At 35.9% G+C, this 21,637-nt stretch overlaps 1 protein-coding gene across 3 annotated transcripts in view; it reads left to right on the forward strand.

Annotated features, from left to right (window-relative positions):
- The window catches only part of CASK (calcium/calmodulin dependent serine protein kinase), a 226,215-nt gene that overhangs the window by 198,260 nt on the left and 6,318 nt on the right, over window positions 1-21,637 (forward strand). Inside the window, exons 18-25 of one of the 3 annotated variants that reach the window (XM_075520149.1) lie at window positions 3,783-3,851; window positions 5,223-5,258; window positions 8,043-8,239; window positions 9,520-9,635; window positions 14,756-14,836; window positions 14,927-15,007; window positions 18,991-19,193; window positions 21,438-21,521. In XM_075520149.1, the coding sequence (XP_075376264.1) occupies window positions 3,783-3,851; window positions 5,223-5,258; window positions 8,043-8,239; window positions 9,520-9,635; window positions 14,756-14,836; window positions 14,927-15,007; window positions 18,991-19,193; window positions 21,438-21,521 (867 nt within the window). The remainder of the gene's footprint in view (window positions 1-3,782; window positions 3,852-5,222; window positions 5,259-8,042; window positions 8,240-9,519; window positions 9,636-14,755; window positions 14,837-14,926; window positions 15,008-18,990; window positions 19,194-21,437; window positions 21,522-21,637) is intronic. The other 2 variants (XM_075520153.1, XM_075520155.1) reach the window with 2 other exon arrangements.

Below are 21,637 nucleotides of genomic sequence, written 5' to 3' on the forward strand. Positions count from 1 at the left end.
TTTAAGAGAAGTGTTGTAGTGATGTTTTCTAAATATTAAGCCACTTTTGCATATTTGGGGAAGTCTTGTGCCTATAGTGTGTAAAGGTACTTCAGTGTCACTAGGCAGTTTCCAAAATCTCAACTGAATAATTTCAAGTTTCTTAGGGATTTGTGGCTTTTCCTGCACCCATGCCTTCCATTCAGTTACCAGGCCTTCTATTTCGTGGAGTAGACTTGAAAACATAATCCTTATGGATTCCCCTTGTATAAAAATGTGATCAGCTGATCTACTGTGAGATGACCGGTTTAGTCATTGGTGTGGGAAATGGCCTGAGTTACTCAGATATCTGGATAACGCAATGGCCAGGATGTTGTGTTTTCTGCTTCAGATACCCAGGAAATTACAGACCTACATAAACATGAACTTAAGTAATTATTGCAACACATTCTTCTTATGGCTGATGGTTGCATATGCTGTTTATACATTTAAGCTTTATCCAACTGAGTAAGCATTTTGTCCTAGCTACATTTGCATTCTTTCTTTGTACTGACAAATCACCCCAAATAACTTTTTATGGTGTCAGATATGTAAGAATGGTAAGGGAAGGGGGTTTTTTGTGGTGTTTTTTTTTGTTTTTTTTACAAAAAAACTTTCCTTATAAACATTCTTTATATTTCGGATTGTCTTCATGAAACACTTCAGTTGTTTCATTAAGAAGAAAAGCCTTTATATATATATTTTTTTTTTTTTTTTTTTAATCTGGTGGTAATCACCATGAATTTTTTCCTTTAGTCTTGCAATGTTTCCATTAGTGCTCAGAGTATAAGACTTTTTATAGTCTTAAACCTAAATCTTTTTTACATTTGTATTAAAGATACGGCCAGAAAGGTTCCTTGAGAAAGACTGAAACTGAAATGTATTTTCAGGTTTTTGGAAAGTCTCTCTCATTTTTTTTGTGGATCTGGCAACAGGGTCATTAATCTAGCTGTTCTTGTCAGTATCTAATTTGATCAGGCCACATCTAGTAGACATAATTGACTTCTGCTATAGGATTGCATCTCAAATGCATTTATTTATCATTCACAATCCACACCTGAGAACAAAGAATCAACAGGAAACAATTTTGCCATCATTTGGAAATAATTGTGATTTTTTTCCTCTAAGGGTTCAGCTGCAGTGCTTGAACTGAAGAGCAAGGATCCAAAAGACTGCCCTTGTGTTTACTTGGCTTGAGGGCAGACAAGATTGGGAAGTTTAGATAGTCAAGTTATACTGAAATATGATGATGACACTTCTACACTACTCAGAATCATTGGATCCTCCAAGTGTTTTTCTGCTCTTATCCCCAGGAGAACTAGGGCTTTTTCTGATTTACTGGAGAAACAAACTCACAACCAAAGCTGAGGTTTTCCAGTCCAGTTCTAAGCAGTCCTATCACTCTACAAGGATCTCTCTACTCATTGGTTTGTCTCGTTAGACTGTGTATAATACAGTTTTTCTCTTAACTTTTGAGTCTTGACATTTTTGGAAAGAAAGACCAGGTCCTTAGGAAATTAAGAATCTAAATGCCTTTGAAATTGTGGCTGAACTGCCTAATCATTTAAAAATTGTACATATGCCTCTTGACTAGCTTGCTAGATTAATTTCTTACAGTTAGTACTGAAATCACCAATGGCACTGAAAAATGTCAGAAAAATGTGTATTTTCCTCAGTATGATATGATGAACATTTGCTTTGAGTAATATGCTGTCTTCTGTTGAGAATTGTTGGAGGAATACAAATCAAAACATTCTCAAACCAAGAAAATTTCCTTCAAAGGGAGACGCCATCAAAAGAGTCCAGAAATAGTGGCATTCTCCAAGTTGTTTTTCTAAACTTGTTTTTCTCCAAGTGACTTGGGTGCTTGCATCACTTTCCAAAGCTTTCCCTTGCTAAACCATCACTGACTAGCAGATCATAACAAACTAGTTTTTTTTAAAAAAAAAAGGGAAAAAAAAAAGGTAACATTAATTTTTCACCTCTTCTTGAACGTGAGAAATTGGCAGACAGAATTGCAGAGCAAGCAGAAAATCTCTTTATAAAAGAAGGAAGTCACTGCTTTTTTGGAAAAAAGTATCTCCTAGCTGCTATTTTATAAAGGTGATGCTGATAATCCCGTACACAAAAAAAAGGAATAATAGTTCCTTTAGGCTTTTCTTTTTTCTATTTTTTTTTCAGTAATGAATAGCTTATTTGGTCTCATTTGAACATTTTAAACTTGTTATGCTGGAGTGATTTTGTAAATAGAATTATATCTGATTTTCCCTGGTCCATTACATGTTGCAAATAGTTGTGGGAGCCAAATGAGTATGTTTTTATGCATGTAGCAGAAGTATACAGACCTACATACTTTGAACCATAATGATTTTACAGCTGTAATCTTGTCAGATCTGTCCTCAACTGTGTGAAAATCAAAGCAAGCATCTAGATAGCTACACATGGAACTTTCTGTGAAATCATACCTAATGAGTCCACAAAAAAGTGCAGAAGTGCTACATGAGTTTATTGCACATCTGGTGTACAGGCAGCAAGAGTGATAAAGTATTGCCTGTCATTTTAACTTCTCTTGATGCTTTTAAATAGCTATGAGTGCTATCACATAATTAGTATAAGTTCAAGAGTATTAGTGGAGGGCCTTTACCTGATTAATGTTGTTGCATGAACAGTTTAGCTCCGATTCTGGTTTTTAGTTTGTTCACAGAGGGCACTTACATTGAGAAAATGTGACAGGGATAACTTTGTTTTCTCTGAAAACTGTTTTAGCCCTTTTTATCTGCTGTCCTTGATGTTATGCAAAATTACCAGACATTCCTAAATTGACCTTTGACATGGAATGTTATATTTCAAAATTCCTTTGGGGTAGAAGGGATTTTTTTTCCCAATGTATGATTGAATTATTTTATTTCCTGAAGAGGCAGCTCGGTTATCTGATCTTATGGAATTAAGTACTATACAATGAAAATGGCACGTGAAAAAGATTGTTCTACAAGTGACTTTCTTGCTTCTGCAAAACCCAGTCAGAAATTCCTGTTACCCTTTCTGTAGAATTTCCTGGTATGCACCCTGCGTCTGCTGTATCCTCACTGAAGTGCAGGACCACACTGGTAGTCTGAGTTAAGAGAGGTGGCTTTTTTGAAGTGATATATTTTGGCAAAGTTTAAAGTTTTTAAGCCTATAAGAATGTTGGAGGAAAAAAAACCTCAGTATGCTGTAAAATGGATGAGGAGGGAGAAGAGAGTATCCAGCTTCCTTCTCATGTGTTAGCTGCAGTGTCTTTGAGGCACTGCCGAGAGATGCATCTTACAGAGTAGAAACTGATCAACACTGACCTCCACCACATAGCTGAAAAAAGGTTTAGAAGTGTCTTTAAAATGGAATATGTGCCTCGTTCTATTCAAAGTATTATTCAGCATATAACTTCCAGGTAATTACCTTTGACAAAGACACCGGTATGACTAATGGCCTTTAGCATTGTCAGCCACATGAGATCTAAGAGGTCCCAGATACTCAGTAATTAAAAAACTATTTGACTGCTAAGGCAATATAAAAATAGTTATTACCTAGGATATATCAAAACGTCAAACCTGAATCTTAAACTATGAAAAAAGTTTTCAGATTTATGGAGTTAGTAGTGTGGAAGCTTTCACAGATGAAGCAGCTAAGCAAATGGTTATAAGGCTGTGGATGTCACTGTTCTTTTAAATATATCTGTGTTCCTGTGATAGTGTTGTGTTGTTAATGAACCTTGTGTCTTATTTCAGAGAGATTCCCCCTCTACATCCAGACAGTCCCCAGCTAATGGTCATAGCAGCACTAACAATTCTGTTTCGGTAAGATTTCCAGTTCCACACAGAGAAAGTGTGAAAGTTTTGTTGGTGCTCATCTGCCATTACTGTTATACTTATCATGTGGTCAGTGGAAAATTTTGTCCTGCTGATAGAACCAAGGTTATTACATATGTAACTCCCCATTTTCTTTCTTTAAGGGTTTTTTCCAACATATTCTTCTTATTAAAAGCCATATAGCGAATTAAATGTTAATAACTGTAATGTGACACTTCAGTCATCCTTAAATCATTGTTAGCAGTTTCCTCAAAACTAAGCAAAGGTTTAAAGTGGAAGTTTTATTTCCATCCTGAACTTTGGACGCAGTGTTTGAAGAAAGAATAACTGTGCAGTTGGGATTTCAAGACATTTTAGACTCTTTTAAGTTTTGTGTTTTGAGAGACCTCTAGAACGTGTACTGGTTTCCGCTATCTGAGTTAACGAATTGGTGTGCCCTCTGCTGTTGTGGTACGTGCACATACTTTGTGAAATATGAGCCTTGCCTGGATATGAAAAGCAAAAGGAAGTGGCTTTAAACTGCACTACAAACCAAGCTATTATCATCACATCTTTAACACAAAGTACTTCTGTTTTGTATGTATTGCGGTAGAAAGGTGCTGTTGATCTCCTGTTTTTCTAAAGCATATTAATGTTAAAATTTGTGTTGTTTCTCATTTGTCATTGTTTGGACCAATGTAGTAACTGTACACTCAAGTTCCTTCAGTAAGAGTGCTGTCAATATCATGAGTTCATGGGACAAGCTAAAAAAAAAAGAAAAGCAAATGAACAAACAAACCCTGAGTAACTACTCCTTTAACTATTAAAAAAATTACAACTTAGAACTTGTTTGCCACAAGGTAAAGTTCTTATTAATTAATACAATGAAAAATAATTGTGGATTAAAAATTTAAGACATTTTTGTGAATTAAATTGAATTTGTAACACGATTAGTAGTTATAATCTTATTCCTCAGCACAATTAATCACATTATACATTTTTAATAATAAAATTTTTAATATTTATAATAGTCATTCTTCTCTTTTAAAAACAAGACTAAGTATTAAGTGGAAAAGGCATTCACATAAAGAGCCTCTTTCACTTGACGGTGCTTTTGTGTTGAAGATGCTGAATTATTTATTAAAAAGCACATTCTCTATCTGCTTAAACTTTTTACCTGCTTTCTTCAGCTTGCTGCTAAACAGCCTGGGTTTGATTTTTCTTTAAGAAAAAAATATTTCTAAACATGGGTCAATGCTTTATACTTTTGTCTGACTTACCATTTTACTGTAATGTAGTATGAATCACTAACAAATGGTGTTGTATACCCTTAAAAAGTAAAATGAAAATTTCTTCTCCTGGGTTGACTTTATTCTGCAGGACTTGCCATCGACAACACAACCAAAAGGACGACAGGTGAATAGATATCCTCCATGGGAATTTTTGTAAACTTAGCTGCTAGTGAACATCCCTGCTTATCTTTTTCCCCATCATATTCTGTATGTGCTGGACTAAAACATTTAAGCTTGGAAAATTTGTTCCATTTTTTTCATTTTTTCTTTTTAACTCATTTGTTTGTGGCTAATTCAACATTTTTTTCATGTGTCCACGTGTGTGAGAGTTACAAAGTCATTGTAAATTTAACTGGAGATGTTGTTTTAGTTCAGAATGCATTAATAGATCTACTGTTGTGCAGTGACCTGTGCAGATTTTCATCTTAGAGGAAAGCTCAAATTTATATTTTAGCTGAAATGGAGACTAGTATAGCAAGTGTCTAATACTCTAAAACATTGTACTGACAAAGATTCTAAAGCTTGAGTTGGTCTATAACTAATTATTAACATTAAGAAAGCTCTTCAAAGAAAAACATTAAAGACAGTTTCTATTAAGACTTGGTAAGTCTGAAGATAGCCTCTTACATTTTCAGTCCTAAGGCCCAGATTCAGTAACCTCCCTTAACTTTGTTACCTTGACGGTAGTACATGTCATCATGGACCAAACAAAGATCTTCCCTCTCCAGAGAATTCCAAGAAGGCTCTTAAGGGCTATGCAGAGGATTCCCTGTGATTTGCTTTGCAGTTCTGATAATTTATTTTTTTTTACTGCAGCCTCCAAATCAACACATACCATCAAGTGATTTGTGATTCATCTTCAGTAACTCCTCCATTTATATATAGCCCTTCCAGAATCTGCCTCTGAATCTTAACCGTGGACTCAACCTCTTACTCCGCCACGGGTTTTAATAATAACTCTTGCAATTCTATTCAAAAGAGTCAATGGACTCCATGATCTGTTGTCTCTGACAATTTTTTTATACTACTGTCTGGTTAGGTTGGCTGGAATATCTATTACAAGGATGGATTGCTCTCACCTCATTTCCCATTTTTAAAGTTTACAGCTATATGGTTCTTTCAACTTTCTGTTGTCTTCTGAAGTTTCCAGCTGCCTGAATGGAAAGGCTCCATGAAAGACCTTCCAAGCTGTTGTGTTAGGTTTGGGTTTTCCTCTCATAAGGTATTTTTACCAGGAGAAGAGAGTTTGTTCAAGGCAATATCAGAATAATGGTGTTCCTCGTACTCACACCATTTATAGTTACCTGGTTTTTTCAAGAGTCTTTTCCCATTGAACCAGCATATTTTTCTGGTAGCTTATCATCCTTGAAGACAGTAAGGGCTTGGATAACAGATACATTGCTATCTGTAAGGAAGTCTGTAATGTTCCATGAACAGCCAATATCTGGTGGATAATGGCTCAAACTGGAGCAGGGACTTGAAAAGCAAGGAAGTTTCTAGATGGTAAAAATACTGCTCACTTTTCTAGACCTTTGTTAGATAAGGATGAGGGGAAATAAGGGATTGGTTCAATACTGATTACTTCATAGAAAGCCAATTACTAAATAAACGTAGTTGGTTTCAAAATACCCTATTTTTCAGGTGGTAAAAAGTTGGGTTGCTTGTCTAAACTCACACACTCAATACACAGCAGAACAAGGGTCAGATTTAGTATATTAAAAGTTGAGTTCTATATTGGTATTATCATCTGATGTTCTCACAGTAAACAGATAAAAATGCATCAGGTACAAGATAGTAATGATTAGCCATTTTAAGTTAATTTATTCATATGTTGGGTTGCAGGTTGGATTACTGTAGAAATGAACTTTTTAAAGTTCCGTGAATAGTGCTAACACTGCATAGTTACAGCTATTTTTGGAGCAGAATTTGAGCAAAGTTGAAAAGTGTTACAGTTTAAATGAAGGATATTACTTTGCAATGTAATTTTTTTAAAAAAAATCTAGTCAATTTTTATTAAGAAAATAGCAGTAGAATATACATGGCTCTCTGAGATGTTATAGGGTGATGTTTGAAGTTCATAAACTGTAGAAATTACCCCATGACATTTAATTCCGATTTTAAGATCCTTGGATGTATCAGAGCAGTAATTAGCAACCAAAACTGGAGATCACTTATTTTTATTTCTAGGGTTGAGACCTCATTAACCCACAAGGCAAGGATTGGTATATTATTTTAAATTGTGAAGTCAGAATCTGAGTTCTTTCTGTTAAAGTTCCTTAGAGAATAACTTACTCAAATCGTTAGTTTTCATTTGTACAGGAGTAGACTTTTACTGCAAAACCCATGCAGAGGATTCCCAGATTACTCCCAAGTAACTATATGCGATAGGTGCAACACAGGACTTCATATTTAATCTAAAAAATAAAGGTACTAAATTGTCAGTCTAAATAGTGCAGATCAGTAACGTAGCCTAAGTCCTTTATACTGTCCAATAAAATTTCCTGTCATTCAAATTTTTAAAACATATCATGGGACTTCAGTTGGAAAGTACAGTACAATTCAAGTTGTAAGCTGCTGGGTTTTAATCTGTAATGATTCATAATAGTTAATATTGATTTGAGGGACTCTATCAGTTTATTACATGTGTTCATTTTTGCTGTTTGGGTTTTACAGAGTGTAGAAGACATGAGCTTTCAAAGTAACATCGTATGTCTCCATTGTTTCCTGGGGCGGGGGGGGGGTGTCTGTTTCATTTTCAGCTGTCACTTACGCTTTTGCCATTCCATTTCTTCCCTTGCTTGTTGCAAACAGTATGTGTAGCTACATGCACAGATCAAATTTTCACCTGTTACTCTTAATACTGTACCAGTAATAATATCGCAGTGTCTTTTATAAACTCTTTTTATAGATATATGTAAGAGCACAATTTGAATATGATCCAGCAAAGGATGACCTCATTCCTTGCAAAGAAGCTGGCATCAGATTCAGAGTTGGTGATATTATCCAAATCATTAGCAAAGATGATCACAACTGGTGGCAGGGTAAACTTGAGAACTCCAAAAATGGTACTGCAGGTCTTATTCCTTCTCCTGAACTTCAAGAATGGTATGACTTTTTTCTATAAAAATGAATTTAGCTTTGTTTTTATTTCTGTCTTTCACACTTTTCATTGTTGTATAGCTAGTTTTTGTATAATTTTTTCTTTTTTAAAAAAAAAGTATATATTGCCTCAGTTTGTGTGGCATTGATTTTTTTTTTTCCCCCTCGTATATGCATAGCAGTAAGGGTTGCATGCAATAGCATATGTGTGGTTACATTAGAAAAATAAACACCTGAGTTAGTAAACATGGTACTTTCTGATATACTGTGGGAAACTACGATTGAAGGCTACATACGAATTGTTTATGTAAGGGGGTCAAATTAATTTCCCTTTTAGGTTCTAACAGTGTTTTCATTAGTACTGCTTACGTGCAAGTGCTGCAGGAGTAAGGCGCTAGCAAGACATCAAGCACAAAGGTCATTGAGGGAGTTTTGGGGTTTTCTCTCCTTTTCATTTTTCATGTGAAAGCCAGAAAGTAGAAAGAAATCACAGTACAAAGATTCCTGAATGACAGGTTCAATGAACAGCAATGGCACTGAGTACTGCAAAAGCAATGCAGAGCCTTTAAACAGCCTCTTGCAGAAGCTGTTTAGTAAATATTTTAAACATATTGGCAGAAACTCCAGCAAGCAAGTCCTGGGCCATGAAAGTTATGGCCATAACTCAAGAAAGTTTATCAATATGGATAATCTAGCCCAAAATATTTCATACAAGATTTGCTACGTAAAAGAATTAGAGTGCTGTAAAGGGTTTAACAGCACCTGTGCCACCTGGACTGGCTAAGGGACATTTTGCTAGAAAAGAAACAGAGGTAGATAAGACATTTCATTCCATCTCAAGAGCTCCCTTGCAAGCCCTGACATAAGGGAGATGCTGGTATGCATTGCAACAGGAACACTTGCAATACTTCATCCTAAAGATCAAGCTCAAAACAGTTCCACAATACAACTTGGTCTGAAGTAATTTAGACCATCGTGGTCTTTTCAGACTTCATGCTCTTCCATCCTAATCTGCTGCAAAGTGCTCTACAGCCATTTTAGTAGCTACCCTTCCTCCCATGCTCACTTGATCTGTGGGCTTTAATGATCTACCACTAAAAAGATATTCTTTATATCAAAATACCTCTGTATATAAGTGCTTTTAAGTAATCAAAAAAGGGGTTTCGAAAAGTTTTACTGTACTCTTGTACTATTAAAAAGTCTTCTTTTTCTAATTCATTCTGTGTGGCTTTTTAAAACTACATTGATTACAACAAAAAAAAAAATTTTTCTCTTCCATATGCCAGGCGAGTTGCTTGTATTGCCATGGAGAAGACCAAACAGGAGCAACAGGCCAGCTGTACTTGGTTCGGAAAGAAAAAAAAGCAGTACAAAGACAAATATTTGGCAAAGCACAATGCAGGTATGAAAAAAAAAAATGCAAGTATCTTTAACAGGTTTAAATTTTTACAGTCTGAACCTTGCCATTAATTGTTCAGCTGGCACTGTTATATAAACCTAATGAGTTACTTAAGAAAATATAAATAAAATTCTGATTATGCCAACAGTACTCTGCTTGTTCTTTGCTATTTAAACATATAGCTTAATCAACAAGAGGCAAGCTGCAACAAAATAAATGTGTCATAATATATCCTAATATAGGCTTACATTGTTTTGGTTTTTATATTTAAAGGAGCACTATAAACCAACAGGATATGAATTTTGCAATCTATATAACTGCAGTGTACTCTACAGAAGACTTTTCAGTAGCATCCTTGTTAATATGTGTTCATAGTTATAGATTACATATGTGAAAACATCATGAAAGGGCTTTTTTCCTGAACCATTACAGCTGGAAATGGAATAAGAGCCATTGCGTAGTCAGTGTGTTATTTACAGTTACCAAATAGAAGAAACTGTGGAAGTTTATCCTCCTTGCACTGATTTCTGCCTGAATGCTAAGTTTTGGGTTTCTATTTAGACTGCTGAAAAATTGAATTGTTTTAAAAAATTTTGAAAGTAGCAGTGTAGAGTAAGAGATCCTTGCTGAGAAAAATTCATTAGTTTTAGTAGTAAAGAAGGAAGACCCCTTCGTTCATGAGTGGAATTCAGTTCTTTTCTTCTTTTAATGTAAAATACTCAATGTGTTGAAACTGTTTCTGTTGATTTTGCACTGATATCACATACTGTGACGATAAATATGTTGTTGTGGTCTCCTGGGAGACTTGCAGAGATTTTTATTAGAATTAAAAGATAATCCTGTCCAAACAGTGTAATGAAATTATTTCATATATTGCATTAATTTAAGGGGTTTTTTCAGTTGCATTCTTGAACGCACCAATTAAACAATATAAATCTGTATTTTCACATTTCTCCTTACCTGTACAATCTGTGTGCAGTATCAGAGCTCATAATATATCAGTACTACAGCATTCATGTTTACTTAAAAGTCATTTGAAAATAAAATCTAAGAAAGTCAAAGAACAGTAATTTGTCATTTATACTCCTTAATTCACCATCACATTTAAGATGTTCACACTTAAATATAAAATTACTCATTACCCTGAAAACCCTTACAAGTAGAGATTGAAAGCTTTAACTTGTTTCCTTCCTTTTGCTGGTTTAACGTTCTGGTTCTTTTAATGTTTCCATTTCATTGCAGTAGCACGAAACCATGGTTTAGTAATTATGACCTTAACAAAACCTGTTGAGAATAAACTGGATTTTATGACCTAAAGTCATAAAATATTTGACAATACTGGTTTTAAACTATTATCAATTGCTCCCAGCATACATTCCCACAGCATTGCTACTCCCTTCAGTCGTGCCAGTATAACTTTGCGTGGCCATGCTGTTAACTGGATTAACTGAAGAACAACCCAACAAAAAACATTGATTCTTTTTCTTTAGGGCAGTTACATTTCTTAATACAGTTCACAGTGGAACTACATAGTTAATAATGTCAGTGTGACTAAGCATGGCATGCTACAAAGGAATAAGCAAAGGAAAGAGGATGGCCAGGGAAGGAGAAGGAGCAGGCAATATTTTAGGAGCAAAACTAGCTCAAAGACTTTGTATCAATTAAATCCCTGAAAGGAAGGTAATCTAGACTTTCCTATCTTGATGTAGGGCGGACATTTTGAAGAAGGCTGACAGCACTTTGAGTCGCAGTTTGCCTGCCTTGGTGCTTGCCACCATCAGTGCTGTTAGTCACTTTACATCAGAGCACGGTGTTTGCCGAAAATTAGAAACATGAACATTAAAAATTATCAAAATGACCATAAAAGAAACTGTTCTTTTCAGAATACCATCTGACACTTCCCCTTTCCCCTAAGAAGTCAAAAAGTTAATGAGAACACAGATTGGAATCGAGATTTCTCTTAGAAATGTTTATTGATCTTTGTGTCCTTGAGGTATTAAAGGTGACACCAGTAATATTCTGGGGAATGACGCCAAACGTAGGATATAAAGAGATTCACTGAAATCCTGTGGTGCTCGCATGAGTTTGTTAAGTTTAACTAAGGTGGTACTGAATTTACCTTCTCTGAACTACTCTCTCATGTCTGGTGTGGTTAGTCAGAAATACGGCAACACTGGCTTTTGCAAGCTTTCAGTGCATCTGTCTCAGAATAAAAAACAGATCTTTTCTTCTGTTGGATCCCAAATAAGTATAATTAATTTGGAACTGAGAAGTCTAATCCAGATGTTAAAATGTTGCTCTTAAAAGAAAGTAGAATTTATTTCTCTTATGTCTTAGTATAAAATTCCATAAATTCTTTAGCAGTATGTAATCTATTTGGGTTTCCCTGTTATTTTTGTCTTAGAGATGAGACTGAACTGGGGTGCTAAGAAATGACCTAGTAAAATACTTCATAGTCAACTACAATTTGTGTGGCTAGCTAATGATTTGAGAGCGAAGATTTTGGTGTGATACATTGGGATATTACTGGAACTAGAAATGAAATTATTCTGCAACTCAGACATAGTTTATGAAGTAAAGAGGAGAATATTTCAGTTACCTTTTATAATTAAAAGCAAATATATTCTCCTTTACAAGAAAAATATCATCCTGTTTTTCTTTCCTCCATACTTGATATTAGAGTATTGTGTCCTTCAAGAGACAATTTCATGATCATACATCTTATCATTGTAAAGTCAGTTTTAGACCAAAGCCCACAGAAAAAAAAATATCTTTCATTATTAGGTCCACTGATGTTTTTATAAATGCTCTAGAGATATACTGCAGTGGTATCTAGATATATTTGTTATTTATTTTACTGAAATGTTATTGCAGGACTTCATAAAAGAACACTCTTTAGAACATACTAGAACTATGCTTTATATTATGCATAATGTAGAAAATTGCCAAGCTTTTACAAAATATGTTTATCATTTCTTAATGTGATTTATTTGCCTTGTGTTTAGACTATTGCATGGTAGAGTTTATTTTGTGCATATACTTTTTATTTTACTAATATATTATGAGCCATATCTCAATGACCCCTGTACATTTTTCATGCTGTCTTACTCCCAATGGCCTCTGTGCATGTAAGTAACCTGTCAAGTGACAATGCCTCTTTTTTTGCTTCTTAATGTTTCCTTTCAAGAACTCCTTTTCTTTATTAGCTAGTAACACAGAAGCATTAAAGTTCAGTCTTTAAATGTGCCCTGTATTCTTCATATCTTGTGTATATTAAAAAATTAATCATTTTTCTTTTGCATTTGAAAACCCTACAATCATTAGTTAACTCCATGTAGACTGAGACACATCTTCTCCATGCTGGTGGTTTGTGATGAAGGCATTAATATGTATCATTTCTGTTGTTTGTTCCTGTTGTTTGTATCTAACATAATGTGGTTTTGTTCAAGAAGAAAATAAGGGATTGATTTTTTTATTATTTTTTAATGGGAAAAGATACTTGCAGGCCTAGATGGTTAGAATGGTAAAACTGTTTAACATGTTGTAGATTTTTAGCCCTTTCTAATATGAAATTAATTATTAATTAGTTTAAATAGTGTGAAGGTGCAAAAAGGACAGTAGTAAGAATTCCATGTTTGTAGGTTTGCAGAATGGGAGAAAATTATGACTAAATTCTTGCTTGTAATATTTGGGGAAAGGCTGAAAGAGATTTTTCTTTAGGATGAAATTCAAAATGCTTCAAATGGACTAGGAAGTTTTCATATCTGTATCTTTTCCAGGTCTTAGAGTTGAGTATGTCAGTTGACTAATTTGTAGGTTGACCAAATTGAAGTAGTTGTACTTTTTCTCTACGGTAAAAAGACTGCCGTTGAATTGAAAAATCTGCCCTATAAAAAGAAATATATTAAGTTAAATCCTTTGCTGCTTTAACTGGGACTTTAGTACAAAGAGCACATGCTTTCTGGTAGGCTCCACAGTCTTAATGCTGATCTTGGTGGCTGGGGACTTCTGGAGCAAGCAAACTAAAGCTCCCGCCACTGCCTACTTTCCTAAGGGGTTTTGGATAGGGGGAGAGCAAGAGGGAGAGGGATATATCCGGACTCTTTTAGGAAAGATGGATGGGATATAGTTAAGGTGAATACACCAGTTTAGGACTTGGAAACACTCAGAGAATCCCATACTTTAGATGCAGTCTCTCCTCCCTTCTTTTTATAGCACGCATAAATACAGAACTGAAAACTCTTGTTCACTATTCTGCTCACAATTGCTGATTTGTGTAATCTTTATAATTAACTGCCTCCTGGCTTCTTTTTTCATTAGAATTCTGCAAGAATTACCAGAGGTGATGTGTTATTGGGCACAGGAGGAATAAGCTGGTTTTAATGAACAAAACTTGATTTGTCAATCATTACATACCTTGGCAATTGACAATAGATTGATAGACATGATGGAATTCATCCAATTTCAACTGCGGTTGAAATTATTTCTGAAATAATACTTTTACAATTTTTCCCTAAATATGGTGGAGGTTCTTTTATGCAATGCCATCACTTTTCATTGGAATTCTTCATTCTGTCACAAGTTTTAAAAGCATGTCAATTTAACTAGCACGTGTGTTTAAAGAGAACTCTAATTACAATTAATATGGTGGTAGTTTTGGAGAATAAATACCACAAAGTATTAACACTCTTCTCTATACATTTCTCATAGATCTTGTTAAAACATGATTGTGCAAGTATCCCTATCTTTAGTGTAAATAGATGTTCTCATATTGTATTCATGTTGGTCACTGTCTACAGATTTTTCTTTAGTATTGCTATTTCTTAGGAATGCAAACGTGAATGGCATGCCATTTTAGCTAATTTTTGTGGTCTGCTGAATACTGCATGAAAGGACATGCAAACTTTCCTGAGCATTTCAGTAGCTTTGTTATTGCTTTTTAACAGTTTTTTAAATGAACACTTTTGTTAAAATTGCATAATAAAATGGTTTTATTTTCCGTAACGTATTACTTTGTATTGTAAATCTAAAACTTGCTAAAATACAATTTGTAGCACAATTAATTATCACCCTTAATATGCCTTTTTTTTCTTATCCCTGTGGGGGTTTCTTTTGTGTTTTAGTGTTTGATCAATTAGATCTCGTCACATATGAAGAAGTAGTAAAACTGCCAGCATTCAAAAGGAAAACACTAGTCTTACTAGGTAATTTTGAGTTATTATTCTGAACATAACAGCATAGTTTTGAACCCTTCTGGTGGAAAATTTATAATTCATTTTTGTGTTGTGGATTAGGTGCACATGGTGTTGGAAGAAGACACATAAAAAACACACTCATCACAAAACACCCGGACAGATTTGCTTACCCCATTCCTCGTAAGTAGCAATGTTCAATGTAGTGCAAAATTGTTTGCAGCATCCTGGACAGAATACCCATTGTAGTGTGTACATGTGTTCAGTTCTGCTGAGACGAATCCTATCTTAAAGGTGGGAACTGTGATAGGACTGGGTATATTTCTTCTTTTGGTTTTTTCAGATGGAGGGGTAGTAAGTAACACCACTTTTACACTGAATGTTTCCTAGTATTCACAAAACTTATTGATAAGCGTACTTCTCTCTGCCCCAAATGTTTGTTAATTTCGAATGAAGGCTAAAACATTTTTCATTTTTCTCTGCTAATTTTACATTTACAGTTCAGGTAAGACTGGAACAGCCATGACGTTGAAAACTCTATAATTCCCATGAGAAGAAATATAAACTGCATTTAGAGGAAACCTTTAATGTCTACCTTATCTGAATGTTTTAAAGTACTTTTCACAGCCTGGCCTTGAGGACTGGTATTATACTACAATAACTTCAAGTTTCCAGAGATGACAGTAAGAAAAAGAAAGCACAATTAACTTCACTGCCTACAAGTGGGTTGTTATGAAGAGCACAGGGGTGTTTTCCCTTCATGACAATCTCTACCAATACCATGGCAGGAATTGCATATGCTACTACATGATCTCTTGGAGATGCACCCTTTTTCCTCAAGCTAGGCATTCTGAAACAAGAGCATCCAACAGCTAAATCTGTCCGCTCTGTTTCAGACTGACTTCAGAAACACCATACATGGCTCAGAAGTAACATTGAAGGCCATTATGCATTAATTTAATTTTCCTTATACTTTGTTAGTGCTTTACCTTAAAATTGCACTTAGGTGGTTTTCTACCTATAAGGATTTTGTTGTTGCTAAAAAGTATTATTTTTAAGAACTTATCTGTAAACCTATTTGGAAGGGAGAAAGGATTAGTTTGCTGCTGCTTTAAGTTCCCTAGGCTTGCTCACTAAGGAGTTAGACAAAGACCAGTGCCAGCAGAAGGAAAACAGAAAGTCCTAGCCCTTTTGAAAGCATGAAGCATTAGATCACCCCAGCAGCAATGTGAAACTGCACTGTTTTTCACACTACTGTTTATATCTAGACACTAAAATCCTGGATTAGACACTTTAAAAGTGTGGTGCTAGGAGTATGTGATGTACATTGTGCCTGTTATTCAATACAGACAAGGCTATATGGGGGGAAGGGAGTAGTAACCCAGCAAATAAGTTCTGCATTACGAAGAACTAAAACAAAGAGTAATAAATGTTTTACAGTACCCTTTTCACCCAGTCTCTCTCAAGTACTAACTGTATTGCCGTGGGGAGGTAGAAGCGGAACTAGTTATTTTATCTTCAAATACCTATTAAAATGGACTCGCTTGTACCTTGACGACCATGCCTTGACAACGATTGCCTGCATTAGGTTCTCACTCTGTGGAAGCACTGAAATTGCTTTTCTGATTATAGAAGACAACTAAAAAGACTAGGCTGCAAATCAGGATGGAATCCAGGTACTTAAGCATCAGTATGATGTTTAGATGCCTGTTTTAGACATCACCTGACCTCCAGCCCCACTCCAGAAGAGCAACAGTCTCCTTTAACTCCTGTGTTATATCTAATAGTCTTAGGTGGATGTTTCAGATTTAAGGCATTTAAGGCATCTAAAATAGCACTTTATGCTGGTGTTGAGACCCAAATTACTTCCTTAACTTAGTGATATAAATAGATCATATAAAATATATCACATACACTTTAAGTATTATGGGAACCTGATCTGTCTTTCAGCTGACTCTAGGTAATTGAATTTATTCTCTCCAACTCTCAGGATGGATTTTACTGCATTTTCTGCATTATTTTACAAAAACATGGTAGGAGTAGGTAGCTTTTCAGATAGGCCTTAAGTTGGGTGTGGAGTTTTGAGGACTGCTGTATGAATAAATTATCTACCTACTGGAAACCTGATCATAAAGATCATGTCACACACAGTGGTAGTTAATTAAAAGGATTAGTAGGCCATACATCTCTTACCGCATAGGTCTGCAGAAGCAATATATTCGAAAAGTATGTTATTGCTATGTAGCTTTCATCTCTCTTGACCACAAGTAATCAGGCCCTTACCCACTTTTTAGACTTACACTTTCACACTGAGAAGAAGAAAACCTCATAAGAATTTAAGTAAAAAAAAGGAAAATACAGAAATGTTTTTACAAAAGAAGAGGACTTGGGGGAAATGTAAGAGTATGTAAGTTCAGTAGACCTACAGCAGCAGTAATTAGTATAGTGATATTATATGGTTTATATAATCCATTGTTCTTGAATTCCTTAAAATAATAACTATTATCTATAATATTTCTATAGAACTTTTCATTTTTGTAATATGCTAACTAATGCTCAGAACATTGCTAATTAATCCTCAGAACACTAATAAGTATAATTAAAAAGAGAAGATGAGTTCAATTTTTTGATACCTTGTTAGAAATTATGATAGGGTTGTTGGAAGATACGGGATTAGATTGGGAAGAGATGTGGTGTTTCAGATATATCACCAACATAAATGTGATAGTGGAAAAATATGAGAGTAAATCAGTATGTGAGGGAATATTAGAAGATAAACAAATGGATATCAGCGTGTCTGTGGGGAAAAGAGGAGCAGATGACCTGCAGAATCACAGAATGGTTGAGATCCTTACCTCTGGAAGTTGTCTGGTCCAATCCCCCTGCTCAAGCAGGGCCACCTAGAGCCAGTTGCCCAGGACCATGTCCAGGTGGCTTTTGAATATCTCCAAGAATGGAGACTCCACCACCTCTCTGGGCAACCTGTGCCAGTGCTCGGTCACCCTCACAGTTAAAAAGTGTTTCCTTACATTCAGATGGAAGTTCCCATGTTTCAGTGTGTGCCCATTACCTCTTGTCCTGCCATTGAGCACTACTGAAAAGACCTCCATCTTCTTTACACCCCCACTTTAGATATTTGTACTCATTGATGAGATCCCCCCTGAGCCTTCCCTTCTCCAGGCTAAACAGTCGCAGCTCTCTCAGCCTTTCCTCATAGGACAGATGCTCCAGTCCCTTCATCGTCTTAATGGCCGCCCTTTGCTGGACTCTCTCCAGTATGTCCATGTCTCTCTTGTAATGGGGAGCCCAGAACTGGACCCAGGACTCCAGGTTTGGCCTCACCAGGGCTGAGTAGAAGGGAAGGATCACCTCCCTCCACCTGCTGCCAGTACTTTGTCTAATGCAGCCCAGGATACGTTTAGCTCTTCTTTGCTACAGGGGCACATTGCTGGCTCATATCCAACTGAGTGTCTACCAGGACCCCCCACAGGGCCTTTTCTGGAGAGCTGCTTTCCAACTGGTCAGCCCCCAGCGTGTACTGGTGCATGGGGTTGTTCCTCCCCAGGTACAGGACTTGGCACTTCCCCTTGTTGAACTTCATGAGGTTCCTGTCAACCTGTTTCTCCAGCTTGTCAAGGTCCCTCTGGATGACATCAGCCACTCCTCCCAGTTTTGTATCATTGGCATCCTTGCTGAGGGTGCACTCTGCCCCATCATCCAGATCATTAATGAAGATGTTGAACAGGATTGGGCCCAGTACTGGCCCCTGGGGTAAAATGGAGATGTTAGTTGAATTGTTTAGAAACTATAAAAACTGTGAGATCTGGCCTTTGTTTGCTGTTGAAAGCAGCTGATAGAGTCTTATAGTCTTGACCAGGTAAAGGTTATTTATGACTTTCTGTTCTTCCTCTGTTACCTTTCGATTTTTACTTTTCCACATCCCTTCATCTCCTGCTTTTCCCAACACACATCCCCCAGACTCCTGCTTTTCCCAGCCCCTGTGCCCCTTTTTCCCTTCTGCCTACCCTGAGCTCATGCTTCACTGTTCTATATGTGATTTGACATGTCGTCATTCAGTGAATAAGTATAGATAAACCAAACAAAAAGCCATATGTAAGCTTAATACTGCTTTTGTACTAAAAATATTTTGTATTTTGTATTTTCAGACACAACCCGACCTCCAAAGAAAGATGAAGAAAATGGGAAAAATTACTACTTTGTATCACATGACCAAATGATGCAGGATATATCAAACAACGAATATTTGGAATATGGCAGCCATGAGGATGCAATGTATGGGACAAAACTGGAAACAATACGAAAGATCCATGAGCAGGGACTAATTGCAATACTTGATGTAGAACCTCAGGTAACTAATTAGAAGTATATGAAAATGGGACTCATCACAAATCCTTGAACCTTATTTTATTGAGATATATTTATTTTTATTGATTGCACCCTACATAAGTAATGCATACAGTAATGTGGAACAAAAGTCCCTGGAACACCAAGGTATCAATCTGTGAAATAGAATTCTGGTAATCATCTGGTTAGAAGAACATACAGCAGAAACAAATTCATAGTTTAGCTTGGTATGCAACCACTATAGCTTGAAAATCTACTTACCATGTAACTTTTTAATATATTAGTCTCATGTCCAGTGAAATGTATCAAAACAGTTGATCATCATTGCCTGCCAGGAGTAATGTTTTGATATTTTCAAAAATTTCTCTTTGATGCTGTATTAGAGGGTAATCTTGTTCCTAACTGACTCTCGGCTCCATATCACTATTGAGCACGGTCAGAAACATTTGTGGTCAATCATCGATACTGATCCTGTTTGCACAATGACCAGATCAGTGTTGTTACTTTATAAACTCCTTTCTGTGTTGCAGTATTATACTTTTTGGAAGAGGATAGGAAGGAAAATCAGGCTCTCAAGAAACACTAATAGTTTGTTCATTCATTATATAAAATCTTCAGTGGAAAATTCTGATACGTTTCCTTTGAAACATCCATGTAGTCATGACTTTCAATGCACAGGGATGTGTTTATATGTTTTGTTAAGTGGAACAACATGAATATGGACAAACGTGATGTTTATATTATCCTAGGAGATTGAAGGAAATGGGAGGAAAGACAAATTAAAATTGTGACCAGTGTTTATCTATTTCAATTTGCTGCCTTCTTTTTTCTTTGTGAATGGATTCAAGAAGTTAAAATTCTTTAAGAATTTCATAACAGAAATAAGGTACCTGACTAAATTATTTAGGACAGTTCACATAGTATGCTGCTGTGGTGCTGTTCTGAAAAATAAAATCCCACATTTAACCGTCTTCAGGGAGAGCAGCATTTATAGTTAGGTCAAATGGAGCAGCTGTTCAAAGCAAACTCTCTTGACAAACCTTTTCAACTTGCATTATTCAGAAGCACTACAATTCTCGGAAGCCATTTTAATCCTTGTTAGAATATATTTACATTTGGTAACAGATGCCTTTGCTACACTTCCTCCAGCATGTGTCTAGCAAGCCTCTTCCTTAGCCAGCTTCCTCATGCATCCACCTCAGCTCATTAAGGCCAGCCTGTCTGTGGACCCATTCCTGGTTATCTTACACTGCTTGCCTGCTTTCTCTTGGGTACTCTTAGTTATGTGAGTTTTCTTGACTTTCACATGTGGGGTTTATCTCTTGTTTGGAGGAGGTTGGCATAGATGATATATGTAGGTGGGTTTCAAGCAGCAGAGATTGAAACCTCTTAAGCTTGGGAAAAGAATGGATTGGATGGGGGGGAGGGGTTGCTTTTGGGGTTTTTTTAAAAAAAACTTTGGACACGAAGTGGAAGGAGCAAAAAAAGACTGACCTTTAGTAGTCTTACTTTATCTTGTCCATCCATTTGAGTTCAGCTGAGATATGTTTACTTGCTGTCCTGCACATCATTCTAGCTTGGATCTGTACCAGAGTTTCACTTATGGCAGCTCTGTGTGTCACTCAGTAAATTATGACTGAGTCAACTTTTTAATGAGAATTCTTTTCTTTTGCACAGATTTGGTTTAGGGGATTGGTGCTGCATCTACTGCATTAGTGCTATGCTCACTTCTTAAAAAATTCACTATGCTTACTTTTTAAAAACTTCGAACCTCTCACATCACATTTTCATTTGTTTCAGAAAATAATAAAAAAGTCTTGGTAGGTAGAAAAAGTCAGACCAAAAAATGATATTCTAATGAATATTTATTCTAAAATACAGTTGGCTCTTTTCCCTATTTATGGCATGACTGAATTTTTTTACCTGGTGTTAATCATTCAGTTTAAATGCAAACAGAATTCTGTGCTCTTTGAGACTGTATGGGAAGAGCCTCTCTGAAAAGGCTAAAGCTTTCATTGTCTTGAAAACTCACTTTAATTAAGGATAAATATATGGTTTGACCACCAAAAATGTAAAATAATGCAAAAAGTTAAGTGTCTGTATTACTAAGGCTTTGACTCCAGATCAGTTAAAAACAAATACCAGCGTTGGTAAATCATGATTTTGTATCTTTAGCTTGTGTGGCTAAACTTATTTCACATTGATTGTTGGGGGATTCTTCTAAAGTATCTGATTTTTTTTCACCTAGGCATTGAAGGTCCTGAGAACTGCAGAGTTTGCTCCTTTTGTTGTTTTTATTGCTGCACCTACGATTACCCCAGGCATTAATGAGGTATGGCATGTTGCAATCTAATGTCCTATCAGAGACAGAATTAAGGATGAGATTCAAATATGCAGATAAGACTCTTTAATTGTTTCCTTGGCTGTAAATGGAGAGGCAGAAAGACA

This window comes from Mycteria americana, chromosome 1, assembly GCF_035582795.1.
Source record: "Mycteria americana isolate JAX WOST 10 ecotype Jacksonville Zoo and Gardens chromosome 1, USCA_MyAme_1.0, whole genome shotgun sequence".
Taxonomy (NCBI): Eukaryota; Metazoa; Chordata; class Aves; order Ciconiiformes; family Ciconiidae; genus Mycteria; species Mycteria americana.